Source organism: Paramisgurnus dabryanus, chromosome 9 (genome assembly GCF_030506205.2).
Source record: "Paramisgurnus dabryanus chromosome 9, PD_genome_1.1, whole genome shotgun sequence".
Classification (NCBI taxonomy): domain Eukaryota; kingdom Metazoa; phylum Chordata; class Actinopteri; order Cypriniformes; family Cobitidae; genus Paramisgurnus; species Paramisgurnus dabryanus.
This window is the reverse complement of record NC_133345.1, coordinates 12121231-12136415: the sequence shown is the minus strand read 5'-3', so window position 1 is coordinate 12136415 and position 15185 is coordinate 12121231. Positions and strand designations below refer to the sequence as shown.

General features: G+C 38.0%; 1 protein-coding gene and 1 long non-coding RNA gene across 3 annotated transcripts; one reads left to right on the top strand and one right to left on the bottom strand.

Annotated features, from left to right (window-relative positions):
* The first annotated feature begins 749 nt into the window (after window positions 1–749).
* LOC135773415 (uncharacterized) lies at window positions 750–9447 on the top strand. 2 transcript variants are annotated; one of them, XR_010543521.2, is made up of 6 exons: window positions 750–1807; window positions 2299–2369; window positions 2526–2585; window positions 4336–4374; window positions 6907–7102; window positions 8500–9447. It is a non-coding gene; the product is annotated as an uncharacterized lncRNA (long non-coding RNA). The 2 variants fall into 2 exon arrangements; XR_010543520.2 differs by having other exon boundaries at window positions 750–2369.
* Window positions 9448–9499: 52 nt separating this feature from the next.
* On the bottom strand, window positions 9500–13819 carry olfch1 (olfactory receptor C family, h1). The gene is made up of 7 exons (XM_073815657.1): window positions 13620–13819; window positions 13185–13473; window positions 12267–13088; window positions 11951–12178; window positions 11739–11862; window positions 10321–11283; window positions 9500–9522 (listed from the first exon to the last, which is right to left on the bottom strand). Exons 1-7 carry the CDS (start codon window positions 13817–13819, stop codon window positions 9500–9502), a joined length of 2649 nt encoding a protein of 882 aa, XP_073671758.1.
* Between the last annotated feature and the right edge of the window lie 1366 nt (window positions 13820–15185).

The window sequence follows — 15185 nt, the reverse complement described above, 5'->3', positions numbered from 1 at the left end:
GACGAGATGAAGTCCATGCATTGAAAAATATATGTAAGTATTAATTCGTTTAGGTTGAGGTAAGAACATAGTAACATATTGAAAAGCGGTGGTGTTTTCCTTTTAAAAACACCTTTTACTGACATAAGAAAATGACTTAATGTCATAATATGACTAAGGCGTAGTACTGGATTAATCTACACCCTGTCCAGGAAACTGCCCATTAAAGTAGGAGATCATCATTTAAGTTTATAATACTGTGGGATGCATTGTTGTGTACATCTTGAAATGTTTATATTATTTTTTAGCTTAACACACATTTATTAAACATTTGATTTTTTTCTTAGCTGTAAGTATAAGGTTTATAGTGATTTGGCATGACCTTTGCCTAACATATGTTTTTTGGTGTTTTCCCTTACAGAAAAAGCACATGCATTTCACATGTTTTTCACATGTTGTTCACATGTGGTCACATGTGACCACATGTTATCACATGTTATCACATGTGGACAACATGTGCTCACATGTGGACAATTTATGGTCACATGTGGAAAATATGTGCTCACATGTGGACAACATGTGCTCACATGTGGACAATTTATGCTCACATGTGGAAAATATGTGCTCACATGTGGACAATATGTGCTCACATGTGGACAATTTATGCTCACATGTGGAAAATATGTGCTCACATATGGACAATATTTCCACGTGTGAAAAACATCTCACCACATGTTGCAACATAATAGTGCACATGTGGAACATGTTATAACAAAGCACATGTGAGAAATGTCTTATATAATGCAATACTTTCAACATGTGGATCACATGTTACCAAACCACAAGTAGGCTAATGTTTGCGTAAACATCAACTTTCGGCTTTACTGTGCATCAACAAGTGTGATAATGTGTACTTTGGTTCCAATGATAAATTGTATAAATACATTTGAAATCTGCATAAAGGCAATATACACACAAATGTGGTAGCAGATTTTTTTTAATCTTTATTTTGACAAAATTATCTATTTACAAAAATTGACAATATATTTTTAAAAAGATATTTGGTTGCTGGCAGGTGGCATGTTGTAATAGAATAAGACTTAATATTTGGAGAAGGGTTTGCAGACAATATTGTCAGTCCTACAATTGCAATAAAGGCAATGGAAGCTTAGTTACAGGGCATTATCATGGAAAAAATATGCATTAATTGCAATCTTGCATATCCAAGGAACACAGAATTATTTGATGGCTCTGCTGTGCCTGTGCAAATAAGGGGTATATTGATCCGCATTTAACCAATCCCAGTGAGCATGCGCAAGCACACACGCACGCACGCAGGCACACACGCGCGCACACACTCCTCTTTTTTTCTAGGCGGTTCCAATCTGTTCTGTGTATTCATCTTTATTTACAGTCTATCGTATTCATTCATCCAGATCATCCAGTCAAAAGGCTTTTTCGACTTCATACGGCGCCAAAAGAACTGACAGGCCGATGACGTCAAAGTATCGCGAAAGCGATTCGAGGAGTCTGCTTTCAAATCGCTCTCGCGGAACTTTGACGTTGTACGTCTGTCAGTTGATCTGGTTAATGTGATTCGCGCTCTTTATCCGTTGCAACTTGCTGAGGTAAATCTAAGTAAGACGAGAAAGTTGAACCTTGCTCATTAAATGGATAAAAGAAAACCATGTAAGAGTTGGTTTGGATAAATATGCGAAGGACAATACATGTTAAGTGACCCAAAGACGGTTGGTCTTGTGGACAACGAGGAACAAAACGCCTAAAGGCGGTTGGAAAGCGTTTCCAGCACAAATACTCAACGTGAACGGTAAGTGAATTTCATTTAATTCGTTTATTTAACTTTTATAGGTTTTAAGTCGCCTCATGGTAAACATGTTTATTTGATAAGTCATGTTAAACATGCTACGCAGGCTGCTATTTTTAAATGTTGAGCTAACATAAATGGGAAATATAACAACACGCGCCTCCCACCTTAAACTGAACTCAGACCAGCGCTTGCACAGCAGTCTGACAGGACCGATCTCCGAATTGATACACGTTGTAAAACCACAACTTGTGAGTAAAGTTGTAAAAAAAAACAATGTCGTTTGATAGCAACAATATCTAAAACAATGTATTTTTGAGGTGATTCCATTTCTGACAGAAATAGGTTTAAGTTAATCAGGTAACTTGTTTTTAACAAATAAATTTCATTTATTAAAATGGAAAGTCTATAAAATATTTTTATGCTTTCATTTATGTTATTTTATACTCTGCAAGATACTGTTGTATAATCACTTTTGCTTTACTTCAATACAGAGAGCCTTGGGTAAAAAAAGGCAGAGTACCAGTGGTTAAAGACACACAAAATGTGGACGTCAAAACAAATGGTATGTTATGCTATAATTGAGAGATATTGTCCTTCAAATTAAATATTTAATACATTTCCGTTGTCATGCTCTCATTTTGTCTCTTTTCTTATATCTTTTCATATATTACTCTCATGTGTCCTCTGTCCTTTTAAATGTGCTTTGGTGTTTTGTAAGGCTACATTTGCTCATGAGGAAGATGATAACGAAGAGGATGAGACTCCTTCAAACCATAAGGTGAATATGCAACCCGGTATCACCCCAAATTAGGTACGTTTACATGCAACCAAATAATCCGTTTGTAATCATATTGATGTCTCAATCGTATTGAAAAGTCGTCATGTAAACACCTTAATCAACATGATTGAGGACGATCGGATGCAAATTTCGATAGTATTGAAGTGGTGTACTCCGATCTGTGATCCGATCAACAGGAGAAAAGTATGCATGTAAACGGGTGAATCATAGTATTTTCTAAATCGGATGCAAAAATACATTGTGCACATGCGCTGAACATTTGTGCTCCAAGTTCACGTATTATATTTACCTCTTATATCACATGATTCTCGTCACAGAAACACGCAACAACAAGGTAATGCATCACATAACGTTAATGGGGTCACGCGCTGTGCACGCAATGTACTAAATTCTGCAGCGTTTATGTGTACTTTTAAAACATTAGGCTACTTAAAGTAATTAATATAGCGTTGTGCCTTTTAAAAAGTGTGTTTTCATTACCTATATCTGAAAACTTCTTAAGAACAACTTTCTAACTCAGTTTTAACTTTTATCCAGAGATAAAGCGTGAACTCGACGAGAGATGCTGTCCGCAGCGTAGGATTGCCAAGTCCTCTGCTTTTTTTTCGAGTTTAGATTTGGGCTACTGTTTAAACTGTCTCCAGCAGTTGTTTTTTCTGCGGTTTAAAGATTAAATTATTTCGTTTTGGGCTGTGAATAGTCATTGGGATGCTTTTGGGCTAGTTTTGAACATCCATTCGGATGGTTTTGATATGCGAGTCTGGCAATCCTTGCGGTGTGCTTGTGCAGACTTTCGGTTCGGATTCTATATAATGTACATGTAAACGAACATTTAAATCAGATTGCAATGTTTAGGGTGCATGTAAACTGTATCGTCGTAACTTTCAATCGTATTAAATTCAGTCAGATTGACAAAATTTTGTGCATGTAAACAGAGCCATTGTGTAATAGACAGTTTGGTCCACTAGAGCAGGGTTTTTTCAAACTGGGGTCCCTCAGGTTGTGGTCTAACTGTACGTTAACACTGCTGCCGACTTGAGCTTCCAAAAAAGCTCAGGCCGCCTGGTCAAGGACATTTGTCAATAAGTATGCGGAAGCTTGTTGACGCTTTGGCCGCTCTGAAGTCTTTGTCACCATGAAATGTTTCTTCGGAATCAGCTAGCGAAGAATGTCTAGGCTATATTCCGATTGGTTGCTGGCGTTTTGCTGCTGCTTGCCGCTGAACCGTGTCATACCTCATTACCATAAAGTTGAGCTTCTTTCAACTTTTTGATTGATGCTCTGGTCGCTCAAAACGCGACGCCGATGGATTTGACGCTCCTTGCAGCTGATAGAAGTCAGCTTTCATTGTAAATGAATGACTTCCGGTAACTTTGGAAGCTCAAGTCGGCGGCTGTGTCAATGTACAGTAAGAGATTCCCCAGCAAATTTCAAGGGAAAAAGACAAATCAAAAATGGTAAACGTATACACAGTAGTAGCAAATTATTTCAGTTTGTAAAAAAATTGCTGAAAACATAATTACAATGTTTCTTTACAAAATATGGATAAACACTTTAGAAAAGCGGTCCCTCGCTAAAACTTTATCATATGGGGTACTAGCTATCATACCGTTTAAAAACTCCTGCACTAGCAATACCTGGGTTTGTAAACAGCTGATAGATGTGCAATTTTTCATAATCATTATTTAAAATACTGCTGACCTCAATACTCCATACACTTCTTTTTCAGATAGTGGATGATTCACACTCAACTGCAAAGCAATGAAAGGTAAGCCAAATAAAACAGAACCTGTTTTGTTTACATTCACTTGCTTAAAGGGATAGTTCACCCAAAAATAAAATTCGGGAAATTGACCCACTCTCCTGTTGTTACAAACTTGCATCATTTATTTGTGCTGATGAACACAAAGGAAGATATTTTGAGCAATGTTTGTAACCAAACTGATCAGAGTAACCAAACTGATCAGAGGCCCCATTGACTTCCATAATAGGAAAAAGAATACTAGAAGTCAATGGGGCCTCTAATTGATTTGGTTACACACATAGACTGTAAAAAAAGATGGACGACGCCTGTTAGCTCTCTTCCATTGGTGAAAAGTGAAGCCGCCAGTGTCTCGATATGGCGCTGACATCTTGGGTCTTGAGTCTGCGCAATAGCGATTTCGGGACCAGTCATGCGCGGTAGTGAGCAGGAAGGGAAGCCGCGAAGTCAAAACCCCGCCCTCGCTCTCGTAGAATGCGCATATCACACGATATCACAGCTGTCAATCATGACGTGACACCACCGTTTTTATATCATTAAATAACTAACTAAACACAAACCTATTTTAAAAACAAACATTTGAATTTACATCAGTGTGATAAAAACTACAGTAAATGACAGAAACCAGCTTCGGAAAAAAGATAATTGAAGTGTAATTAATTTTTTTAGTTGGTCTCAAGTCCCATTGAATAACATGGGGAGGCGGGGTTTATGACCTATACTGGGACCAGTCACTGGGGGGCGATCGAGACGTTGTGGCTTCACTTTTCAGGGCTTGTGCGGCACGCTTGGTTACAAACATTACTCAAAATATCTTCCTTTGTGTTCATCAGAACAAAGAAATGTATCCAGGTTTGTAACAACATTAAAGTGAGTAGATTATGACCATTTTGGGGGGAACTATCCCTTTAATTTAGAGGTGCCCAAACTAGGGCCAATGACCTTTAATTTGGCCAGTCATGACACGTGAGATAAGGAAACATCATTGACGCAGATGTTCATATTTCTAATTAAACAGTTTTTAAAATGTAATTTTTTTATTTATTTGTGCATTACAAAAATGTAAATTGAAATTAAATGCTAGGAATTAAAATGAAATAAAATACATTTATTTTTTATGTACATAGATACTTGAAGGTGTGCATCACGAAATTCAACGAACTCAGGTACCCTGCACTATAGGCTAATAATGGGGAGGTCGAGGCAGTGGCACACAGACAAAGGAAAATGTAAATGTAAAAATGATTGGCAAAATTATTTTCTCAGTTACCTTTGAAAATAAAACTGTATCAGTTATGCATAAACAGTAGTGCTGTGTTCAAAATATCGATACGAAGATACATCGTCATGAACGCCTGACGATGCGCGCATATATACAGCACCTTCCGTATCGATTCAGATGCACTTTTGAAAGTAGCATGACGAATCGCTGTTGATCGAAAATACGCATATGACTCGCGGAATATGTAGAGTTAAAGTTAAAGGGCGCACGCGTCTGCACAACTTGCAAACTTCTATTAAATACAGTAGTATTAGGTTTGACTGCATGTGTATACATATATTCATAGATATAGAATAATTAAATGAGAGACAAATATAATGCTTAGAGTAAGGCACTATATTTGTAAATCTGCTTTAAAAAAACATTATTTAAGTATTACTTAAAGTATTTCTACGAATTACCCCAAAAGGTAATAAATGAATGTCAAAAACACAACAGTTACAACACTGCTTATTCAATGTATAATAAACAGATAATAATAATAATAATAATGTCACTAAATTCTGAACAAAATGTAATTCAAAATATTATTGTATCGTGATGTGCATCGTATCGTGGCCTTGTATTGGGATATGTATCGTATCGGGAAATTGTTGGCATCAAAGTAATGTTTGCTTATTTATTTTTTAAATATTAGAAATTTATAAATTAGGAGAATCATGGCAACTTCAATTTTAATATATAACACAGCAATATTTACTTTAAATTCTCGCTCTTAGTCAGGTTGGATTTTTGGCCCTTGGTAGAAAAAAGTTTGGGCACCCCTGCTTTAATGTGCAAAAAAGTATATTTTAGACAGGCAGTAAAAGTTAAGAGAAAACAAAACACAATTCTTTGTTTGTCTCTTAGTTGTCCTGAGCAAAATTAAAGAAGCATAGGTTTTGGCCTTATTACTTTCAGGGCAACAAAAGATTCTACAAAGTTCTCCAGGCCTTTAAGGGCAAAGTGCACCCTTACAAGAAAATTCTGTTGTCATTTACTCACCCTTGTGTCGTTTCAATTCTATACACTTATGTTACTCTGTGGAACACAAAGAAAGGTATTTCTATAATACCTAGTAATATAAACAGATTGAAAGATGAACAGAATGTAAGGTTTTACTCACAATATTGAAGATTAACATAATGGTAAATTGGTAAATAATGTTTATTTTGGGGTCATCTGTCCCTTTAGTTGTTACACTATTGTATTTAAAATATTTTTCCAAGGTGGGCTGGCCTGTTAATATAGGATTATGTTTTTTTTTATCTTTACAGAACACATCTGTCATTAAATTGAACCCAGTCACCTTGGATTATGCCCAAAAGTGTGAGAATTACAAGAAACGCACCAGAACTGTGATGGACTCCATTTCCACCTTAGAAAAAATGACAACATGCTCCGTCACAGGGAAAAAGGGACCACTGGTGAACAAAGACAGAGTCCTGACAGAGAAAGTGAAGCTAGTAATAGGTAAGCATGTTACAATATTGTGAGTTTTGGGCAAATTATAGTTTACCAACTTGTTTACACAAATATTATTCCTTTTAACTATTACATTCCTATTCTAATGTTGCTTTTCCATTGCATAGTACCCCACGGTTTGGTTTGGTTTAGTTTGGGTTGGGTCAGCTTACTTTTGGGAGCTTTTCCATTGGGTGCAGTACATAGTACCCAATACTTTTTTTCGTACTACCTCAGTTGGGGTTCAAAGCGACCCGAGCTGATACCAAACGTGACGCGAAAACACTGTAGATCACTGATTGGTCTGAGAAAATCGCATCATCCTATAATGTAGATTAGCTTTACCTGTGCTAGCTTGCGCTGTCTCGAGCAAACATGTTGTCATCTGTGCTCTGCTATAAGTTCCCAAACTCCCTTTTAGCTATGAAAAACATCCACAAGTTGAGAATCAGGAACACCATAACAGTTTTTTCCAAACTTGCAGTTTTTGGCAGAACATTCACATCGAGCACTTCAGCATTATATGCTTAAATGCAACTTCATTGAAGCTCAGCGGAGCGCCGTCGACTGACGCCGCGGTGTTTGAACAGAAACTGTCATGTGAGACAGATGTAACGTTAGTGATAAACGCGATGTGCAAACATCTATTTGTGGTGGCCAATTTTAATTTTGTGGCGGACTGAGAAAATAATAAATGTATGAAAATGTACAATGACACTCTCACTTGTATGATGTCACAGCAGTATGCAGCGCAAATATAATGACACCCCTATAATCCCTCCCACTAGGAAGTGATACTAAACTCAATGGAAAAGCTAACCACACCAAAGGTGAGCTGACCCGACCCAAACTAAACTAAACCGTGGGGTAATATGCAATGGAAAAGCGCCATAAGTGCAGAGTAAGATCATACACCAATACAAATAACAATACTTACTAGGGTTGAGTATCAAGAATCAGTTTCATTTTAGAACCGATTGAAACTTTAAAGAACCGGGGATTCGTTACGATGCACGCATTTTGATTCTTTTGATCGATTCCTGACTTTTCTCATGCATTCTCGCATGGTGAAACAGTAGTGAGCATTTTATTGTTGTATCTACCTGTATATGCCAGGACCTGCGACAAGAACAGGTGTTTCATTATGCACATGCATAGTTCATCATAATCAATATTTAAAAGTTGTAATGCTAACCAAATGCTGCCATAACCACAAAAAATAAATAAACCCACACGATCATGGTTTCATAATCGATCGTCGATGCCACATTCGAGTGGCCATTCCTACAAAGACCATACAACTAAAAACAGCTAATCCTGAAATTCAAAAAGAAAAAGTAAATGCTATCAAGAGAGACTGATGCTTGTACTGCTCTAATCTTCTTTTTTTTATTATCCTAAAACAGGGAGCCTGCTGGAAGAGAATCTGAGGACTGATGCACATATAACAATGGACATGCATAAAGACACATCTCTCTCTCTCTCTCTCTCTCTCTCTCTCTCTCTCTCTCTCTCTCTCTCTCTCTCTCTCTCTCTCTCTCTCTCACACACACACACACACACACACACACACACACTCAGATATACAGTTGTTGTTGTATGGACAGCATTTTATTGATACTTGTTTTTTTATGAATATGTTTGGATACTTGTTAAAATTTGCTGTATGTTTGCAAATAAATTCTCCATTTGAATCAGTTTTTCCTTACAGTAAAATGTGTCTTATGTCAAAGTCACATCATGGTGCCTTTATTTTATATCACCGACATCTTAGCAAGATTATAGCTTACCCTTGGGGTCAAATGGTGAGTTTGAGTCCTGGGTTATGATAAGAAAATGTATGGCCTACTTTATATACTTTAACTCTCAAGTTCACATGTGAAAAAATACGTGATCACATGAGACCCATGTGATCACATGTGCATAATGTGATGACAATTTTTTGTTTCACATGGGAATTTGCATGTGTTTAACATGTGATCCCATGTGCTTCACATGGAAATTCACATGTGCATAATGTGATGACAATTTTTTGTTTCACATGGGAATTTGCATGTGTTTAACATGTGATCCCATGTGCTTCACATGGAAATTCACATGTGCATAATGTGATGACAATTTTTTGTTTCACATGGGAATTTGCATGTGTTTAACATGTGATCCCATGTGCTTCACATGGAAATTCACATGTGATTCACACAAAAGTGTTCCAAAAGCACACATTTCCCATGTGCAAAACACATGTTCTGCATGTGATTCTAACATGTTTTCATGTGTCACATGTGATTTTAACATGTTTTCACACAATAAATTTCACATGTGAAATATGTGCTTTTGGAACATTTTTGTGTGAATCCCATGTGAAACACATGTGATCACATGTGTATAATGTGGTGACCATTTTTTTTACATGTGCCACATGTGATCCACTAATTTCACATGTGTTTCACATGGGATTCACACAAAAATGTTCCAAAAGCACACATTTCACATGTGAAATTGAAAGGGAATTTGCATGTGTTTCACATGTGAATTTGCATGTGCTTCACATGTGAGCCCATGTGTTTCACATGTGAATTTGCATGTGTTTCACATGTGATTTGCATGTGTTTCACATGTGAAATTGAAAGGGAATTTGCATGTGTTTCACATGTGAATTTGCATGTGCTTCACATGTGAGCCCATGTGTTTCACATGTGAATTTGCATGTGTTTCACATGTGATTTGCATGTGTTTCACATGTGAATTTGCATGTGTTTCACATGTGAATTTGCATGTGTTTCACATGTGAATTTGCATGTGCTTCACATGTGAATTTGCATGTGCTTCACATGTGAATTTGCATGTGCTTCACATGTGAATTTGCATGTGCTTCACATGGGAATTTGCATGTGTTTCACATGGGAATTTGCATGTGTTTCACATGGGAATTTGCATGTGTTTCACATGGGATTTTGCATGTGTTTCACATGGGAATTCACATGTGATTCACACAAAAGTGTTCCAAAAGCACACATTTCACATGTGCAAAACACATGTTCTACATGTGATTTTAACATGTTTTCATGTGTCACATGTGATTTTAACATGTGTTCACACATTAAATTTCACATGTGCAAAATCACACACATGTGATCACATGTGGCCACATGTGTATTGCACATGTGAGCATGTGTATTGCACATGTGGCCACATGTGTATTGCACATGTGAGCATGTGTATTGCACATGTGAGCAGATGTGTTTTGCACATGTGAGCAGATGTGTTTTGCACATGTGAGCACATGTGTTTTGCACATGTGAAATACATGTGCTTTTTCTGTAAGGGTTGTTCTGGCTTAAATATAATAATATAGCATTTTGGTGTAAAAATACAGAATAACAAACCAAAACTAGAGGCTAAAATGGCAAATATCTCAACAGCTACAGTAAATTTTCCAGGTGAACTGACGTAAGCTGGGATAAATGTGATCCACACAGCACAGAATATGAGCATACTGAATGTGATGAATTTAGCTTCATTGAAGTTATCAGGCAGCTTTCGGGCCAAAAAAGCCAAAATGAAACACAGGAAAGCCAGTATGCCAATATAGCCTAGCACGGCCCAGAAACCTACAGCTGAACCTAGATCACATTCTAGTATAATTTTATCAACCGAATGGGAAATATTTTTATATGGCATTGGAGGGGCTAACAACAGCCACAGGATACAAATAATGCTTTGAAAAAGAGTGCAACAGAAAACACCAGTTCTTTGTAAGGGGAGTGAACATTGAGGGACACTTGTACCAGGTACCGTGGCCTTAAAGGCCATCACAACTGCTATTGTCCTTGCTAGAACACACGACATGCAAAGGGCAAAAGTGATCCCAAACGCTGTGTGTCGCAACATACAGGACCACTCAGTGGGGCGACCAATGAAAGTAAGTGAACATAGAAAACACAAAGTCAATGAGAAGAGCAACAGGAAGCTTAGCTCTGTATTGCTGGCCTTAACAAGAGGTGTATCCATGAAGTGGTAATACACGAGTGCAACTGCAATAGTTAAAGATACGCCAGATAATGAAAATGCAGTCAAAAGTATTCCCATGTTTTCCTCAAACGAAAGGAACTCCACTTTCTTGGGAACACACATACTTAGGTTTTCATTTGACCAGAACTCTGAAGGACATTTGATGCATTCAGCGGAATCTAAAATGAAACAAAATGGTCATATTGTGATGTTATCCCATTTTATAACAAGTTGGTATATGAGAAGCTCAGATGCAAAAACTGCAAAACGTCACCTCCATCAAAAATGAGATGATGATATTAACCAAATGCTCTTGGCATATACGTTCATCAAATACTTTTGCTTAAAATTTGCTTAATTATTATTTCATTCAGAAATAATGATTTGTCGGCAGACAGTCTGATTAAAAAAATTCGCATTTACAAGAAAATATGTCAAAAGCACTTTGAGGGTTTTGCATCGGGGCTCTTCATATGAAACTGGTCTGTGAGGTAAAGTGACATTTCAGTATAGGTACATATATAGATGGTACTAAGACCAGATATCTAAGAGTTTGAGAAAGGAAATAGTGGTGGAATTATGAAGTATGTTTTTAAAATAAGGTATCTTTAATTTGTTGTGCTGTTCATCTCACCGGTCATATTGCTGATTTCTCCAGAAGGGCACCTCACACATTCAAAGCAGCATACCGGTCTGCCTTTAATCACAGCTTGTCTGAAACCTGGTTGGCAGCTTTCACTGCACACCGATCTTGGTTTCTGTCATGTGCACAAATACTTACTTTGTTGCACTTTTAGAAATGCCTTTCTTTCATCATTGATCAATTTTATGTAATTTTATACATACCATGTGGCTGTCTCCTGCCCAGGCTATATTAGCAGAATTCATCACAAACTGCTGTTCACTGGGTAGCGAAGCATCATAGTGACCCACAGTTATAAAATTTGTCACCCCTGCTTCATTTTTCTGCCAGTTTACCAGCTCATATCTCGCAGTAGGGTCTCCATTCCTGTCAAAGTATACTCTCTCACCTGAGGCCATTGTGAAATTGACATTTTGAAGGGATTTTAGTACCTGTGACAATTTTCAAAACTATCACTTACAACATGTTTATAATATTTCACAAAACATACTATTGTATATAATATAATTATTTTCTTACTTGGCTGGAGATCATTAGATCCTTTTCTCTACATGTGCTGTTGTTAAGTATGCCGTTTGATGATTTGCAAGTCAGTGTGTTATGCAGTGCATGAGCTATAGTATAGACTGCCTTATATACATTATTTGAAATCCTCAGCTCAGATACATCTGTGTATGCATTACTCACATTACTCAGATTTTCAGATCCATCACAATATTTATCATACTCAGTTTTGGGACTGATAGTGAAAGAAAGGTGGCAGCCAAATGTCGTCTCCCAGAATTCTCTCAAAAGAGAATTTGAAGGGTTCTGAGATGGATTGACCTTAAGGAGAAATTGTTTTAGGCCTGGAATTTTTGACTTACTGATAGTAAAGCCAAGTGCACCAGCAAGGACTTTCGAAACTCTTTCGGTTGCCAAGTATTTTGCTGTAATCCAGGATTCGCTACCCACCCACTGTAGCCCAGTTACATTTTGTCTGATAGTCTCCTCCAGCAACACATCCATTTCACCCTGTGCCAGAAATGCCATAAGAACCTTAGCACTTCCCTTTTTAATCACTTCAACGACTTTAGCGATCTTTTCTTTGGTGTTTGTTCTCAGTATGGCTTCTGAATACTCTATGCATACTCCCTCTCGTTCAGCTACATCAACGAAGGTAGCCAAACCATTGTTTCCATAGTCATTATCACTTCTCACTGCTCCAACCCAGGTCCAGCCAAAGTGTTTGACCAGCTGTGCCAGTGCTCTGCTCTGGTAGTAATCGCTGGGAATGGTCCTGAAGAAAGAAGGAAATTGCTTTCTGTTGCTTAGACAAGCACAGGTAGCAAAATGACTAATCTGGGAAACAGAAGAGATACCAAAAAACATGATGTTGATTCATTATTCAATATTAAGAATAAAATAATTATTATTCAATTTAATATATATATTTACCACAGGAATCTTGAAGGGCCCCGTTGCTCTGGACAGTACAATGGTCGAGGAAGATTCTGATTCTCCAATAATGGCTTTCACTGCGGTTTTTCCAAAGCAGGTTTGTTCTGCTGTCATCTCCTGGCCATTTATCAGAGACATGGATGACCTCATTGAGGCTAGTGTTGAGCCACAGCTGTCAAATATTTGATATCCAATTGAAATGTTTGGGAGTAAGCTGCTCTTGTTGTTGATTTCCTCGATGGCAAAGATCATTGTCTGAGCAAAGTGGAATTCTTGCAAATTAAGGCTAATTTGATGTGGAAAGGTTATTTAAAAGGTAATTTTAGGTTGGTTTCCTTCTTACAATTTAAAAACATATTAGAAAAAGTAATTAATGTTCAATTTTACAAAACAGAGTAAATTGCTTAGAAAATAAGTAGAGAAGCAACAAACCTGGTGCACATTAGATGCTGAGGTTTCTTAGTAAATGAAGGTATTTCCAAATTTATTTTACTATGAATTGAAAAAGCTCCACCAATAATAATATCTCCATCATTTGACAGCAGGGGGTACTCTGGTTTCCCTATCATGTTACAGTTAGTCTCCCCCTTTGTTTCAAAGCTGCAAAGCAGCATTATCCCGAACATTAGCATGACAGAGACTCTGGGACTTCCTTTGCTCTTCTCATGAAATTGTGTTGGATTATATAGTTAGTCATGCCTATCACATGAGCATCAAAATGAAGTCATACAATCACGTGGTGTGCTTTAAAAAAAAAAACCTTTTAACTGTTACACCGATGTTGCTGTAAACCTCTTTCTTGTCAGAATACAGACCAAACTGTAAATTGATGTGAAGTTTAAATGTTTGTTCAGAAAGCCCCTATTTAAAGGTGCATTGTGTAACTTTTAGAAGGATATCTTGACAGAAATACAATATAATATACATAGCTATATTATCAGTGGTGTATAGAGACCTTAAAAAATAAATTTTGTTTTATTACCTTAGAATCAAGTGTTTTTATCTGCATACTGTACACCGTGAATCCCCTTACATGGAAGTTGCCATTGCGCTGGCTGTGGCATCGGCTGCGCCGGCTGTGGCATCAACCCCCTCCTCTTCCTCGGCCGTGGCGCAGAAGCCGTGGCAGGTGAGGTGAGAACTGTGGTGGGAGCAGCAGGTTCCGAAGAGGACCCCTCGGACGGCAACTCCCACGAAACTCTCCGCTCTCGTTTACCTCTAAGGTCAGGGGGCTGGACTGAGCCTGCAGGAGATGAAGTGGTGAACGCTGGGTCCTCCAGCGCCAGAACTCCCACGGTGAGACCCTCTGGTATAGGAGGCAGTGGAAGTGGAAGTGCATCCCTAGCTGAGGCCCTGGGCTCCGGCGGTTACTGACATAACGCACCATGTCCTCGAAGCCCAGGTACCTCAGCATCCTCATCTCGCCGGGGTTGAGAGGCTCATTGAGGCAACGACTAAAAATGATCTTTAACTTGTCCTCTGTGAAATTGGTGTCTCTCGCTGCTCGCATGAAGTCCGAATAGTTATACGAGCAAGTTTGGTGGTACAATATAAAACGTAGTGCTTTTCTAAGCGGATTTAAAAGAGGAACTATATTGTATGGCGGAACAGCACTTTTGGGAGTACTTCGACTCGCCTGAAAAATCCGCTCCCCTTCTCTCTCTCATAATGGGAGAGGGAGAGTGTTACTGCGCCGAGTCGAAGTACTCCCAAAAGTGCTGTTCCGCCATACAATATAGTTCCTATTTTAAATCCGCTTAGAAAACTTTATCTCTGAGTGGTACCATTGAATGAATGGGGCTAAGCTAAATACTATCGAAGTGTCGCAGCGCGCCCCAGCGCCTACGTGCACGCACTAAGATGATAGAGGGATGTATCAACTATTCTTAGTTAAGGTAATACCATATTTTAATATTGAAAATGAGTAGACTGCACTCTAAAAACAAACGGTGCTATATAGCACCAAAAGTGGTTCTTTGCTCGTAATCATAGAAGAAC